Source organism: Crocuta crocuta, unplaced genomic scaffold, assembly GCF_008692635.1.
Source record: "Crocuta crocuta isolate KB4526 unplaced genomic scaffold, BGI_CrCroc_1.0 scaffold32, whole genome shotgun sequence".
Classification (NCBI taxonomy): domain Eukaryota; kingdom Metazoa; phylum Chordata; class Mammalia; order Carnivora; family Hyaenidae; genus Crocuta; species Crocuta crocuta.
In genome coordinates this window covers 3,766,135-3,782,104 of record NW_027529424.1, presented here as the reverse complement: position 1 = coordinate 3,782,104, position 15,970 = coordinate 3,766,135, and the positions used below count along the sequence as shown (strand labels likewise).

Here is a 15,970-nt window from a genome sequence, read left to right as displayed (position 1 = left end):
GCGATTTTAAGTGTCTGCTCCCGCAGGCCTTGGGTGAGATTTTGAGGATACAGAGATAAATGAAGACGCGGCTACAGTTTTGTAGGGGGAGACAGGTGCATGATTGTAAGTGCAAATAGTGTTGGGTGACCTGGGATCTGTATCTGTGGAGACAGGGGAGGGTGCCACCCATCTTTCCCGCCTCCATTTTCCCTGGGTGACACCCCCTCCTAGGTGGGTTATTATTCCCTTCGAAGCCTGTGAGCGCGGTGTGCGTCCCAGGCCCTGAGCTTTCAGACCCGAGTCTTGCACCGTCACTGATTGATTCCTTCTTGTCAAGTGGGGAGTGGGACTCACACAGGACCTTCTCCTTTACTGTTCCGGGTAGTTTAGGTGACAGGAGGTGCCGCCGCTGACACTGGAATTCTGTCCCCCACCGGGAGGCCCTCTTAAATTCAGCGAGAAGGAAATGGGATGCACTTATTTTTATGTAAGGTGGTAGCTTATGAGGACTCTACCTCCTTTTCAGGGGCTGGCCCTGCCAGGAAGGAAGACAGCCCTGTCCTTGAAGGCAGGAAGCCAGAAGCAGCCCAGGGCCCTCCGGCGCCAGACCCCGAGGCTCCAGAGGCCCCTCCTGTGCCGCCCTCCGGACCTGTGGCCACCCTGGAGGCAGCGCCGCCCAGGAGAGAGCTGCCGGCGCCAGCTCCCCCCGCAGAGCACCCCAAACTGCCCCGCTCCGTTCCCACGCCCTTGGTCATCGCTCAGAAAATGTCCGAGAGGTTGGCCGGAAGCGAAGCGCTTTCGCCCGCGTCGCCCACCAAGGAGGGCCGGCCCGGAGAATGGAGGACGCTGCCGCCGGCGGCCCCTCGGGCGGGGGACCACCCCCCGTGGCACAGACACCCGGCGCAGCCGGCGCCCAAGGCGCACCGCTTCCCCAGCAACATCAGCGTGACCAACAGCGCGGGCAAGGAGTTCAACAAGACCATCTCCAGGGCGGCGGTCAGCGTGCAGGAGCGCAAGGCCCGGGTGCTGGCCAACATCAACGGGGTCTCCTTCCTGACCCCGGGGGACCCCGAAGGCCGGGCCCCCGGGGAGGACCCCGCGGAGCCGGGGCNGCACGGCCCGGCCCCGGCCGCTGGCCAACGGCTTCCAGAGCATCCACGACGCCCTCAAGAGCGAGCCCGGTGCCTTTGTCTCGGCCGGAAAGACGGTCACCTTCCGCCCAGATCCGGCCCTCGCCAGCAAGCTCGCTCGCCAGAACGCCAGCAAGAGCTTTTACGAGCACCGGCCGCCGGACTGCGGCCCGGATGCGAGGAGGCGGTCCGGGTCGCTGCCCCGGGCTGTGGGCTTCAGACCCCAGGGCGTCACCGTCCAGTTCTCTGGCCGCGGCTCCACGGAGGAGGCCCGCCGGGAGGCCCTGCGGAAGCTCGGCCTCCTCAAGGAGAACTTGTGCTAGAGAGTGAGGGGGCTGGAGAGGCCGCAGGGCCGGGCCGGCTGTCGCCGCGGTGCGTGTGCACGGAGCGGGCGGGGCCGCAGCCCCAGGGTCGCGCCCTGTGCGGAGCCACACGTGACCGGTGCCCGGGACTCCGCGCCTGCGGGTCTGGGCCGAGGGACTGGGGACAGTAAGTGCCGCCTGAGCAGGAAGAGCCTTCGGTGAAAGACAGTCTGGCCCCATATCCTGTCTTCCTTTCTCCAGGAGTTCAGAGAATAACACCCGAAATGCCCTCGCATCTTTTTAGGATTCCGAAGGAGGGGGATTGGGTCTGATTTTGTTATTCTTCAGTCCCCAATCTTGACTTTTATCCCAAGGACGTGAGATGCAAGACAGTTTAGGTCTCTTACACCCAGTTATCTATGACAGGGATTTCCCCTTCCTTTTCTAACAAAATAAAAACGAAATGCCTGTTTAGTTTTCATAGTGTCTTAAAATACTTCTCTGGGTCTTCTGTTTGGTTCTGAAGGACGAAGGATGGTGTGTTAGACCTAGATGTGCCCGTGTTTCTGGATAGAATTTGGTTTGCTCATTTGGGTGTTTTTTTTTTTAAATTGAAAACTGAAATGAACCCTTTAGAGTATGATTTACTATAATTCTGAGTTCTGGGAGTGGACTGGAAAGGGTGGATTCGGAAAAGGTGTTAATTTTCAGAAAGCAAGTCTGATCAGACTGCGGCGGGGCGGGGGGCATGTCACTGGGGGATACGTGGATGAGCCTGCATTGTGTATATAGGTGTACATAACGTGTTTATAGAAGCTTGTGTGTGCACACACCCACACACAGGTACCTTATGTGCACACACATTCATTAGTGAACATACATAAACTTCTTAAAACCCTGTCAAGTGACTACAGGATGCAAGGTCAGGCCCTTCCGGTTCCCTTGACAGATGCTGTCGTCCCAGCTGTGATGGGTGACATCGAGATTGGCGCTTTGAAAAGGGCACATCGCCATAATCAGAGTGCTCCCAAGGAGAGAGTACTATCCCAAGTAGGCTTCCGGATAAGCAAGACAGTTCCTTCTTTAGTGAAGAACAGTTTTAAAAGATGTACCACCTAATTTTAACTTGCTTTCAGCTTTATCACCCAGTTTTAGTTCTGCATGTTCCAAGGCAGCTACTGAACAGAAAGAAAGAAACAAAAAAAAGCTTGAGACCCCTCGTGTTCCGGGAGCAGGATCGCAGGATTAGTTTTAAAGGCGGGGAAGCAACGAACTAGGTGACACGATATGAAAAGAACTGTCTTCTCCCCGACTGTGTTTTACATGATGAGTTGTAGCCACAAGCATTATTATTAAAACTATTTAAGGCTGGAGTCTTAAGCCTCTAAAAATAGACTGGGAAGGGCCACGCTCTTAAGTCACACCCTTCTGTTATTCCGTCTCAGCCAGTGTCACAGAATCAGTCTCTTCCTGTTGAGTATTATTTAAATTCATACTTTTAAATGCGCTGTGAAGCCCGTCCTTTATAGTATTCAACTGCCTTATAGCAAGTTATATAAAATGTTACCAAAAAAGTTAACATAATTTTTTTTTCCCATAGAACTATAGTATTTAGTGTCTCATCCAGCCCGTGTCCTCCTGAAATAATTTTATAGATTCTTGATGGACTTAATTTAAATAGGTGCTTTGATTTTTCTTGGTTTTGAAAATAGTTTTTCTTGTTCTCCTATTTATCTTGGATTTGTTTGAAGAATTCTGGAAGGCTGTATTACCTTTCTACAAAGTGAACTGCCATATATAGTGTTTAAAATTAGAGGGTCTTGATTATGGCTGACATTTTAAGCATCCTTTAAATACGAGGAATATCTCTTTTCTGTTATCCTATGACTTCATTGTGATTAAGGTGAACTTGACTATATAGGAGTATATTTGTTCTCGTAATGGCATTTTTGGAAAAATAAATTTAGAGATTTAAGTATAAACAGCTTTGTTTTTGCATTTTATACTTATGCTCAATTATTTTAAATGGTTACAATCTTTCTATTTATTCATAATTATACTGGCTCTTACTCTGGTCATATCTTGGGCCCCAAACCGTAGTAATTAAAGCCATGTTTTGTACGAGGCTCAAATTACAGCTGCTGATGAACTAACCTATCTGTTTGTATCACATTAACGAAAACATCTAGTTTGCAGAGAGGCAATAGTTTCTTTGCCATAACTACATGATACGACATTCACAAAGGGTCGTCGTCAAGGGAACCGTAAGGACCACATTTCAAAACAAAATTGTAATGAAAAGAAAAGATGAATCTTAAGTGCCTAGTTGTTTTCTTTTCAAAGTGATACCTGTAAATCACTCTCCATTTTTATGAAACTTTATCTTCATACTTAAAATCAGGGGGGAGAAAATTCTTTGCTTTTTGGAGGGTAGGTATGCATGACCAAACTGGAGCTCATCTGCGAACAGTAATACTTTGCAGTTACCAGAGTAACGGCGTCTGACTGGCCCCCTCCTCCCTGCTCCCCTGTGCTCGCTAATCCACACACAACTGACAGAAAGTTTGATCTCTGCTCTTCTCACCCAGCTCACATGGTCCTCTTACAAGAGGCACAGGGTGTCGTTGAGTCTCTCGAGGTGCCTACGGCAGCGTGTTGGGCCTGAGCCGGCTCCGGTGTAGGGTTCTGTGCGCAAGATTCCTCATGGGCGGCTCCCACATCGGCACCCCTTTTAAAGCCAGCTTTCATGGAGAGCTTAGCAGAGTTGATAAGTGAGGCCTCAAGGGACCCCTAGGTGAGGCAGTGGCTCTGCCGTCCAATCCCTTGGCCTTTGTATTTGTGCAACAATCAGAAATGGGTGGCACCGGATAGCTCAGTCACTGAATGTCCGACTCTTGGTTTCAGCTCAGGGGTGATCTCCTGGATTGTGGGTTCGAGCCCCGTGTAGGGCTCTGTGCTGACAGTGCAGACAGAGCCTGCTTGGGAATCTGTCTCCCTCTCTCTCTGCCCCTTCCCTGCTCTCTCTGTCTCTCAAAAATAAACTTTAAAAAAAATGTTTTTTAAAATCAGAAATGTGTTCTCTTTGTTAAATTCCCACCGTTCTAGCTATGAGGACTTTGACCCCTCAGAGGATTTGGTGGTGATGTTTTTCATACAGGTGATCTAAAGAATCAGTTCTTTATATTTATTCAAGAGGAATGAAGAGAACGAAATAAGATAAATATGAAAACAATACACTCTTATCAAGAAACCCGTACCCGCCTTGCCATTTCCCTAGTTTCCCTAACGGAGGTAGCAGAATGAGGCCTTCTTTCTCTCCAAGTGGTTTTTATCGCCTGGGCGGGCAAGTTTTAATAAACTTTTCTCCCTCGACTCTCGACCTAATTCTTAAATGTTGGTCATCAGACCCCTGTGTTCCCCGAAGGCATGTAACTTGTTTTCCTGTTTTCCCCTGCTCCCCCACCCGGTGACCCCCGCTGCCCGCCCCGGGGGCAGGAGGAAGGGGAGGCGTGTGAGGAATGCTCACCTGTGAAAGGTTCGTGTTGTCATTGAAATGACAAGCCACCAAACAGGTTCTGTTTGTTCTCTTCACTGCAAGGCTTTCTCTGGCTCTAAAGTATGGGAATGAGCTCGTATCCTTTTCTAATCTCCTCGCTGGACAAGCCCTGCTCTCAGATACCTGAGAAAAGAGAAGGCAGGGCTGTGAGTCGCCGCGTCCTGGGAAGATGGGGACTCTGTAACAGAGGCCACTGGCGCAGGAATGCGGCCACCTGCTGACCAGGCCCGCAGGGGCCACCCCTTTCCCCAGGAGCAGATACGCTGCTGGGGGGAAGTCTGTCCACCTGCTGGGAGAAGAATCCGGCAGCGGGATGGAGACCGGAGGGCACTTTCCAGCCCACACTTTTTAGCATAAAAATGGTCAACCTTTGTGTGCGATGTTTCTAGTCCTTCTAAAATATCTATTGAGGGCGCCTGGGTGGCTCAATAGGTTAAGCATCTGACTTTGGCTCGGGCCATGATCTCATGGTTCATGAGTTCAAGCCCCACGTCGTTGGGCTCTGTGCTGACAGCTCGGAGCCTGGAGCTGCTTTGGATCCTGTGTCTCCCTCTCTCTCTGCCCCACCCAACTCACACTCTCTCTCTTTTAAAAAAAAATAAATGTTAAAGTTATTTAAAATATCTATTTAAGAGGTGCCTAGGTGGCTCAGTTTGTTAAGCATCCGACTTTGGTTCAGGTCATGATCTCATGGTTCGTGGGTTCAAGCCCCGTGTCAGGGCTGTGCTGACAGCTCAGAGCCTGGAGCCTGCTTCAATTCAGATTCTGTGTCCCTCTCTCTTTGCCTCTCCTCCACTCATACTGTTTCTCACTGACTCAAAAATAAACATAAATATATATATATACATATATACATACATATTTTGATGGGGGAAAAAAAGTAACAAAACTTCCCTACATATTCTGGATCCGTAACACCTACGAAATGCCAAGCACTGCTGTCAGCAGCAGGCTCACCTCTGTTCCTGGCTTGAGGGAGGCCAGTGCCGACCCCGGAGCCAGGCAGACAGACACCCGTCACGGCACCTGCCAGCCGGGCTCTGTAAAGATTGCTTCTTATCATCTAACCCGTATGAACGTTCATCCAACAATGAGCTAATGCAGGGGAAACATGGTGATTTCCGGAAATGACCCAGAAAACCAAAATGGCAAAAGGCCGTAAGAACCATAAATGGCCCTAAGGTGGGAGCAGGGACCACCCATCCCAGAGAACCGTGTGATCCTGGGGCACCTCCCAGAGCTGCTTTCTGCCTCCCAGATTCCTTGGCAGTCCCGCAGGCCTGTCCGCCGTGGCCCCCACAGGCCCTTCTGCTTGGGGGGTGCGCCAGGACCTGGAGCAAAGCCGAGTCCGCAGGAATCCCCCCTGCCTCACTGGCTGAGTTCCAGGTAGCTTTTCCTGACTTCCTCTGCTTCGTCCAGCTCCGTGAAGCCTGCTTCTTCCCCAGCCGAACATGCTGGGGAACCGTTTCCAAGAGGAGACCCACCCCGGTTTTATGGAGGGCCTTGGGGTGTGCTCTCTGGGCGCTAGAGCTCCTAGCGTGGTGGCTTAGGTTCAGGATTCGGGTCACCGTCCTCCCATCCCGCCCCTGTCTGCAGTAAAGGCGGTGGCTGTGCCATCCGATCCCAGGCCAGAGGCAGGAATTCACATTTGGAAGCAGAGGTTAATGGAACGTAGTCCTTGATAAACACGTCACACTTCATAAACCAGCGTCCCCGCGTTTGTGTGTGAGGCACCGTGCCAAGGGTAATAACCTGACTTCTGGAAATGCCTTTAAGGGGTGGGGCTGAGTGGATGAGGAATCCGTGCATAAAGGCTGCGGAGAACAGGGAGTTCTGTGTGCACACACACATGTATGCTTGCATGTGGGTGCACACTTGCATCTAGGTGATCAGTTGGTTGGCTTCTGTCCTTGGCACTTGCTGCTTGTTTCTGAGTGGTGTGCGCCCCTGGAGCGTTGGGGCGTGGGACGGGCCGCCAGAGGCTTGCCCTTGTTACCAAGGTGCATTCGAGGGTCCAGGGTCCTAGTAGAATTACGTAAATCCTCATAGAGGCCACACGCTGACGAATTACTGGGATGGCAATGCTAGAAGGTTCTCTCCCGCTTCCCACTGGTCTTCCTGTTGTAGTTTCCTGGTCCAGGAGATAGGACAGAGTTTATCCTTCCACCTAGAATGGTGTCGAAGCATTGTGAATTTGGGGGAAATAACCTCTGCCTTGTGAAGACAATTTCTTTTTTTTTTCTTTTTTTTTTTTTTTTTTATAAATTTTTATCATTAGGACATTACACCTTTTTTCACAAGTATAATTTACAGAAATGATACAAGGCAACTTTTAATCAAATGTCAATATTTTCCAATGTTTTGTTCAATTGAAATGTTATTTCAATTGTAAAAATTAGCTCCGGTTACAAAAAATAATCAAAAACCTTACTGGATTTCAGTTGCTTTTACAAAGGTCCTAAGAAGTCTTAAGCTGAACAACGCTTTAAGTAGAAAAACACTAATTTTTAAATAGTCTGCTCTACTATTTCTGTGGTTTATGTACATTTTTATTAACTGGTTTCTTTTCCAGGAAACCTGAGGGGTTTACTACATTAAGCATTGTAAAATAAAGACAGAGTTAATCACCTTCTAAGAAAAATACTCTGTATGCAACAATTCCAAGTATCAAAGATATTATTTACTGGTTGGTAACTGCCTGCCTACAAAATGGGAAATACATTTTGTTTTTCAGACTGCAGCTGCCCCTTGGTATCCAAAGTAAGGATTTTCCATAAGTAAAAGCTGCAAAGCAATTCACATAGTGGTTGGCTGAGGTCAATGTTTCTCTTCTCATTATTATTCTTTTTTTCTCCCCCACCGCCCCCACCATATTATTAAAAACACTAAGTACCTGGGATTTATTCTTCAGAAAGACATCGTTTGAGTAATTTCAAATGACGTACAGCTCTTCATGTAAAAAAGATGTTTTGTGGTCACAATTGCTTCAAAAAGTAATTATATTCAAATAACCTGACATATCATGCTTTAGCAATTACAGAGCCAGGATTTTGACACACGGCAATTTATAAGTTAGGCAAATGTGAAATGCTAGAGATGTGAACAGCTGTTCTGTTGAAGTTTGAAGTGCTGCAAGATTTCGGTAATGGCTTTATTTTTTCAGTGAACATCACCAGCCCACGGGATAGCGCCCTAAGTCATAAAGTACAAATCCAAGGAAGGTAATACCTTTCTCTAAGTTACAGAACTTTGGCAAATTAATACAGTACTCTTAAATACAATAAAATCCTTTCTGTTGCTGTTGGGAGTCATGTATTCTTTTAGTGATAATTTTCACTCCGAAAATGTCAGTAAGTACCAAAACCAAACACTGTGATTTTTTAATGGTAGTTTATAGCAGAGCAAGTTATTCTATACAAATTAGTATATCCTTTTAAAACTATGTAATGTCTCCTTTTGAAGAGCATCCCCTCACGCCAGCTCGTCAAGTTTACCGCAGCAGGGTAACTGCGTGAACTCAGGTGGCCTGCTCTGTTCTGGGGTTGGTCCAAAGCCAGGTAGAGTTCCAATGCGCGGAAAAGCTTTAAAATTCTACCTTAAGGGAGATTTAACGTGCCAATATGATTTCCCAAGTACTTTGCAAGAACTGTTACATTTCCATGTAAATACCGGAATCCTCCCAATTAGATGGTCACTTCCAACAGTACACTTCTGGATGATCCCTTTTATTCAGAAACCCTGCACCTCTGTGTTTGGATCAAAAGTCACATAGCTATTCTTCAGCTTAATGAAAAAAAATTATACCTAAAATATAGTTTTATTTTTTTAAATAACAAATAAATACATTGGCAGCTTGCAGAGACCGGGGGGACGGGGGTCCTGACCCGCTTCCATCCTCACTTCTCTACAAACGCCGCCGCCGCCATCGGTGTCCTTATGCTCCCTCTCGCCGAGGCCGCCAATTCTTCGATCTCAGCATTCAATTTGTGTATTACCCATTCCATTGCTTCTCGGCCCTTCAAAAAAATCCAGCACATCTATTGTCACCAAGTGTGAGCAAAGGCACGTATCACATAAGTGGCGCAGCAGGCAGCAACAAGGAGAGTTACAAATGTAATTAACTCTCACCAGAACGGACTGTTTTTTGTCCTACTTCTTGTTCTTTAATATTTACCAAATATCAAATGCTTTGAGAAACCGATCTATAAACTGCTTTCTGTTCCGCACGCAAAAGATGTTCTCAAAAGAATCTACAATTAAAGGATAGCGACGGTTTACTTATTTCTGATTCGAGCCGTCCCTTTCTTGGGGGCCAAAAGGTCAAACCTGGCATTTCTTTTATGTGTCCATTATTTTGAACCCAAATCCTGCACAAGGCCCTGAAGGAGCTGATCCCTGATTTTCTCTTCAACCCTTCTCCCCCAGTGCTTTACGCAGTTCCTTGAGGAAATGAGGGGGCACTTCATGCTTCCTCTGTCTCAGGCCCTTTGCACATGCAGTTCCTCTGCCAGAAATGCTTCCCAGCACACCCCTCACAACCCGCCTGCCCCTCCTTCAGCCCTCAACACAACACCCGTTAAATACTCCCATGGTTTGTACCTTTCCTTTCCTAGTGACGCGTGATCAACATTGACCCCCTTAGCTCCACGAGCGCACGGAGCATTCTTGTTTTGTTCCCTGCCGTATCCCTAGTCTAGCCTCGCACTCTGCCTGGCACAGACAGCGCACCTATAAATACCTTCTGACTGCTGAGTAAGTATAGTAAACATGTGTTAGATCCTTTCATGCTGTGGTGGCTGTTAGAGAAACAAAGGCCTATGATGGACCTGGGGGTTGCTGGACAGAGAGGGCAACGAAAAGGGTTAAGAACTGGTGTTTTAAACAACGGTACACAGTGACACACCATCGGGCCCCGGGCCCATACCTTGTCCCATCTCATTTACTCTTCATCCCCAACCCGGGAAGATGGCTAACTGATCTCCACTTCACAGAAGGGAAACCGAGGCACAGAAAAGTTAACCTAATTGTCCAAGGCTGTAAGGCTGGGAAGAGTTACAGCCTGCCTGTAAACCCAGTGGGGCTACACCCTACCGCGCCAGAAACTGCCTTTCCGGAGTCTCACCGCCTCGTGGTTCCAAGTCCGTTTGCCGGGACGGACACACGTTCCATACCAAGCTCTTCCAGGAGAGGAAACCTGGGAAGAAGAGCGACTACGGAGCAGCCGGACTTACTTTATTCGCATTGGAAGATATCGTACTCGCCATCAGTCCTTCAAGGTAACTGCTGAGACTGACTCCTTTCACAGTGATTATGGCTTCTTGAGTCAAAACAGTTCTGGAACAAAACACATCCATGCGGCTTCAGAATGACCTTGCAGTTTTTAAGGAAATACATGATTTGAATAAAAAATTCAAACACCCTGTGAAATAAGTTTGTCAAAAACACTTTGTACTCACTTTTCTGGGTCCTGAGGATGCGGTTTGTATATAAGTCTCTCATCTACTGAAACCATATTTGTAAATGAAATCTGCAGAATGAAAAAAAAAAATCAAATCATTTTGGAAACAAAACATTCCCAAAATTAATGCACAAACCCAAATCCTGCTAGGTAAGTACACAAATAAACCACTCTGATATACTGCAAACACAAAACTTAAATATCACTATTCGCTGCTTCCTTTGTATTAAAAAAATAATATGACAAAAGCATTATCTCAATAATATGCACATGATCCCAAATTCAATTTATTGAGTGTTGGCCCCTAGAAATAATCAGTGGGCTCATGGAAGCAGGAAAGCTCTGAGCTGCAGGCAGGAAAAGATAATACAGCACATGAGGCCTNATGCGGTTTGTATATAAGTCTCTCATCTACTGAAACCATATTTGTAAATGAAATATTGGTAGATTTGAGCTCCATTGTTTTCTCTGCGGGGTCAACTACAGAATGCTCCTGAACGTACGTTTTTGTTCTTGCCGCGCCAATAAGCTAAATAGAACATTCACAATTAGCGATCAGAGGAGGAAGGGGTTCTCAACAAGTGTATCAACGTTTCATTTGAAGGGAGAAACGTGTTACTATCTTGAACTGAAAAATCAGCCTCATGAACAACAGGGGGAATCAGACAAAGGTCAGGAAGGGGGCCCGTTTGAGGGTGGTGGGAATTTCACGAATGAGAGATGGCCACACACAAAAACCCTTCGCAGAGGCAATCAGCGACCAGCCTGGGAAAGACGTGTGCCGTACGAAGCGGCCCCGAAGCCGCCAGGGTGAGACAACAGAGCCCTGAGCCCAAAATACGGAAAATAAGAGTATCTGGGTAAACATGGCTTCTAGACAAAGGGCAGCTCAAGAGGGTCTGCCAAGGCTTTCCTGGAGCAGTGAGGGGACAGGGCATGGTGGCTTTGTTCCCAGGGGAGAAAAATGGTCATNCTGCTCGGACCCCACCCCCACCCTCCAGGCCCACCCCCCGCACCTTGCTCATTTCTGTGTCCTCACTACCTAATGCAGTGGTTCAGACCAAGGAAGCAATTGGTACATTCCTTGTGAAAAATGTGTCCTTCCATTTTCTTTTTTTTTTTTCATTTTTTTAAAAACGTTTTTTATTTCTGAGAGAGACAGACAGCCTGAGCAGAGAAGGGTCAGAGAGAGAGTCACAGAATCTGAAACAGGCTCCAGGCTCTGAGCTGTCAGCACAGAGCCCGACGCGGGGCTCGAACCCACGAACTGTGAGGTCATGACCTGAGCCGAAGTCGGACGCTTAACCGACGAAGTCCCCCAGGCGCCCCTGTCCTTCGGTTTTCTGAGTGGATCTACCTTCCAGGAGAAACTCTAAGGGGAACAGGGTCCGCTTATCACCCCGGACTTCCCTCACGCTGTAATAACGCGCCATCCCAGTTTCTTGCTGAAAGCCTGCTCACACGCAACGCGGCAGAATCCTGTCTTTAAATGCACACGGGCGAGTGTGAGACCCTGGAACAAGCTGCGGAGATGCTCTTCACTCCACATGCCCGAGCCACCAGTGCCCGCGGCAGCCGCCTGCCACTAGACCTCACCCCTGGCCCGGAGGTGGCGGCCAAAGTGGCAAGGGCAGAGCGGCACCCCTTTTAGATGAGCCGCATTAGCCGGCTTCCTTCAGAAGGTTTTCTCGGGTGCCTTCATGAAGACTGTAATAATATTTCCAATTCATTATACGCTCATAACTCAAGTTTATTATAATACAATTTGAACTGATGCGAAAATGACATTCAGAATCGGCTCCCACAACCTATTTGAAATTATAATGTGGTTTAGAAAACTTCTCGGCGGCAGTCACGTTTCCACGGCAATGAAGACGCACTTACAGATTTCACGATGGAAGGCAGGCCCCACTCGGTGCTGAGAAGCCTATGGCTGTGCAGCTTTCCAGAGGGATCTACGTGTCTGTCCAGCACGTCCACCCCGACCACGTTCGGGTTCATAGGGTTCGGGTATTTCTGCATCGCAGCTGTCGTGATGGTCTCCCACGGGTGGTCAAAGACGTGCTCTGAAGTCCAGATCTTCATGGTGCCGGCAGCCTGCGCGATGTCCGGGCGGCGCCAGGGGACAATGAGGCCTTGTGAAGACAATTTCAAAGAGGAGGAAAGTTCAGGAAGGGCCTCCCCAAGTTTTGCTGGGTTGGCTGGGACACCTCAACCAGGCTCTTCCCAACTCACAGTCCATGTGTTTGTGAAACTTCTTGTAAGGCCCTTTATTTTTTAGTCCAACCTTAAAGACCAAATGAATGCAATTAAAATGTTAGTAATGTACAACGGTTGCCTGAGACTAATAATTTGTGAAGCTTAGGGGGTGAACCAAGTGGTGCTGAGTACGACAGCATTCACGGATTCATTCAGCAGATCTCTGCGTCCTGTCCATATGCCAGGCACTGTCAGTGCTGCTAAATATTACCACCTATTCCTCATGGCTGCCTATCAGGGCGGGGGAGGGGTGATGACCCTTACAGACGAGAAAATGGGGGCTTCTCTCCTCTTCACCAGGGGCTCTGGGGGGGCTAGTAGGTCCATACGCTGTTTGCAGGGGGTGCAAACGCCCTGCTTTTCGCACCCTCTGGGAAGCTGCCCGAGCTGCTGCAGGCTGATGGCTGCCTGCCGTCCCTTCTCCCCAGTGTGGAAGGGACTAACCCTCCTCAGTGTCACCGAGATCACCATTTCATTTCTCCTCAACAGAGCCCTCTGGTCCTCCACGGAACCACTTTCCCTAGTGTTCGATCTGCCCCCCACCCCCCACCCCACTGGGGCTCGTCCCTGATTTGCAGCTGTGTATCCACTTATAGGACCTGAGGTAGGTATCTATAGGGGAAGAAGGGAAAGCAGGTGAAGACAGAGTCATTTCCACCATCAGGCTTGGTGGAAAGAGCCTTCCAGTGGGCTGGGCTGCACAGAGCTGGAGAGAGGAATGGGATCGTGTCCCTGGCCTGAGAAAGCTGGGGTTCTCTGGGCTGCTACTTGTGACCTCTGCCTCAGGGGATCCAGTTCAAAGCAGGTCCTTTGGCTCCAGGCCTCCACTCCCGCCTTCAGGACTTGCTTCCGGAATCCGGAATTGCCAGTCGCGGTTTCCAACACAGCCATGTGCAGGACTCCCATGCACACACAGCACACGCAGCTACCGAGTTCAGCAGGGACACTGCCCAGTCTGCTCCTTGGCAGCCCTCTGAAGTTGTGGTTGTTACTAGAAAGGCAGCCAGGCTCCAGTGGAAAGTCCGGGACCCACTGCATGGAGCATCAGTGCCCCGAGCACGGCGAGGCAGAGCGACGGCCCACGCCTGGCCTCGGACTCGCCCTCGGCTGGAGGCCAGCCAGCTCAAGGTGCTGGGGTTAGACTTAATCTCCACATTTTATTTATTCATTTATTTCTGAGAGACAGAGAGCATGAGCAGGGGAGGGGCAGAGAGAGGGTGGGACAGAGGATCTTCACTGACTGCAGAGAGCCCGATGAGGAGCTTGAACTCATGAACTGCGAGATTGTGACCTGAGCTGAAGTCAGATGCTTAACCGACTGAGCCACCCGGGCACCTCCATCTCCCCATTTTAAATCTCCAATCACATGTCACTCAGGACGCAACTGCAGCACAAAGTGGTGGTCCTTCCCCATCATGTCAGAAGTCATTACAAGTCTGCCAGCATTTGTAGCTGGAGTTTTGTCTACATTTTACTGGGTCGTGCCAGCTCAGAGGACTGGGCACCTCCATGCCTTGAGAGGCTCTGCGCTTCATCTAATAACGAATGTTGCTGGTATCTAAATTATGTTTTGGTTCATTTCTTCCAGGAATAATGACTTTCACTGCCACTTTGGGCCAGATTTAAAAATCACTCAATTTTATCTTTTAAACCAGCTTTTTCCCCCCTCAGCTTAATCATCCAAATGCACTGTGATTCCAAATGACTACTTGTATTTCTAGAAATCAGATCCACCTTCAGAGGTATATTTTACCCTAAGTGCACCGTACGCAATCCCAGGCTCCACGTGGAGATCTGGGGGAGGCGCTTTATAAGGAGCTGAGACCACTGAGAGGACTGAGCACGTTGACCCCACAGACAGAAAGGCCTTCAGAGGCTATGGGTGCCACCTCCAGAGGCTTACAGGGCTGTCAGAACAGATTATTCTGTGCAGCCATGGAAATTCCACAAAGAGAGACTTGAGCTCCGCACAGGAAACTCTAGAGGGTTTAGAGCTGACCGAAAGGGAAAGAACTGTTCACCGGAGTAGGAGTCCCACAGCCATGGAGGTGTACAGACACTGTGCAGGTGAGCTGGGAGAGGAAAGCAACGGGAATTGGTCTCAGTGTCACCCCTCCTTCCAAATCTGAGATCTTGTGATGGGTTCATATAGAGCAGGCTTTGCTGTTATCCTGACCTGAATTTGAATCCCAGCCCTATGGCTGTTGGCTGTGGGACTTAACTTCTCTGAGCTTCTCTTCCTTCACCTGACAAAATGGGGGTAACCCATACTTGCCCCATAAGGTTGCTGTAAGGACTGAATGAGATCACATATGTCAAATGTAGGCCCAGCACATACCTTCACCAACATCATCTCACCACTGCCATCATCACAACCATCATCACCATGAACACCATCATCACCATCACCATTACCACCATCATCACCACCATGACCTTCATCACCACCATCATCACCATCACCATCACCATTATCACCATCATTACCATCACCAACATCACCACTATCACCATAACCTCATCGTCACCATCACTACCACCATAAGTCACCACCATCACTACCATCATCACCATCACCATCACCACCAATATCACCACTATCACACCAGCATCAATATCACCACCATTATCTTGATCACCATCATCATTACCATCTCCATCTCTATCATCATTACCACCATAAAGCCTGCATGAGAATTCCTATAGAGCCTTCTGGAATGGCCCTGAGCAAGTCTAGTGGCATGAAGGGTGAGTAGGCACTAGCCTAATAGCCTCATTCAGACATGACTGCTCACCACGGTCCCATTCCTACATGCAGTCCTGTGGTTACTTCAGCAATGAAGCAAGTTTTAGACTTAAATTCCACTGCCTACTGAGAAACAGAATTTTGCCACTTTCTAAAAATAGGTCTCCAGAGCTTATTTTTCTTCCTCAGAACTGGGTAGGTCTGGCTTCCTGCTTAGGTACACAACATCAGAGGACTCCCTCTTCCAAGTTCGCACTTTTCCATGTCTCCTCTCTTTTCCCCGTGGGACTCACAGAGCTCCTCTCAGAGCTGGGCTCTCCCGCCACCTCCCCAGGCCTCCTCCCAGATGAGGAAGTGCCCAGCCCAGCCCAGCGCCCGAAAGACTCCAGGGAACACTGGGGGATTGTCCAGTCAGAGCCCCTTGGCCGCCTCACTGCCAAGAAGGAAGTGCTTATTTTGAGTTGCTGGGCTAGTCAGGCTGCGGCCCTCAGACTTTCCATCCTACACAGCCAGCCCTGGCAGAGGGATGTGCTGGGG

The 15,970-nt window shown here is 48.8% G+C and overlaps 2 protein-coding genes across 2 annotated transcripts in view; one reads left to right on the top strand and one right to left on the bottom strand.

Annotated features, from left to right (window-relative positions):
- The window catches only part of PROSER2 (proline and serine rich 2), a 44,951-nt gene extending 41,555 nt beyond the window's left edge, over nucleotides 1-3,396 (top strand). The window contains 2 exon segments of the mRNA XM_077758518.1: nucleotides 509-1,070; nucleotides 1,072-3,396. Coding sequence (XP_077614644.1) covers nucleotides 509-1,070; nucleotides 1,072-1,435 — 926 coding nt within the window. The 3' untranslated portion in view covers nucleotides 1,436-3,396.
- A 4,711-nt stretch (nucleotides 3,397-8,107) lies between these two features.
- Nucleotides 8,108-12,580, bottom strand: PRELID3B (PRELI domain containing 3B). The gene is made up of 5 exons (XM_077758517.1): nucleotides 12,313-12,580; nucleotides 10,868-10,957; nucleotides 10,427-10,497; nucleotides 10,202-10,304; nucleotides 8,108-8,986 (listed from the first exon to the last, which is right to left on the bottom strand). The coding sequence occupies exons 1-5, from the start codon at nucleotides 12,511-12,513 to the stop codon at nucleotides 8,867-8,869; spliced, it is 585 nt and encodes a 194-aa protein (XP_077614643.1). The 5' UTR covers nucleotides 12,514-12,580; the 3' UTR covers nucleotides 8,108-8,866.
- Between the last annotated feature and the right edge of the window lie 3,390 nt (nucleotides 12,581-15,970).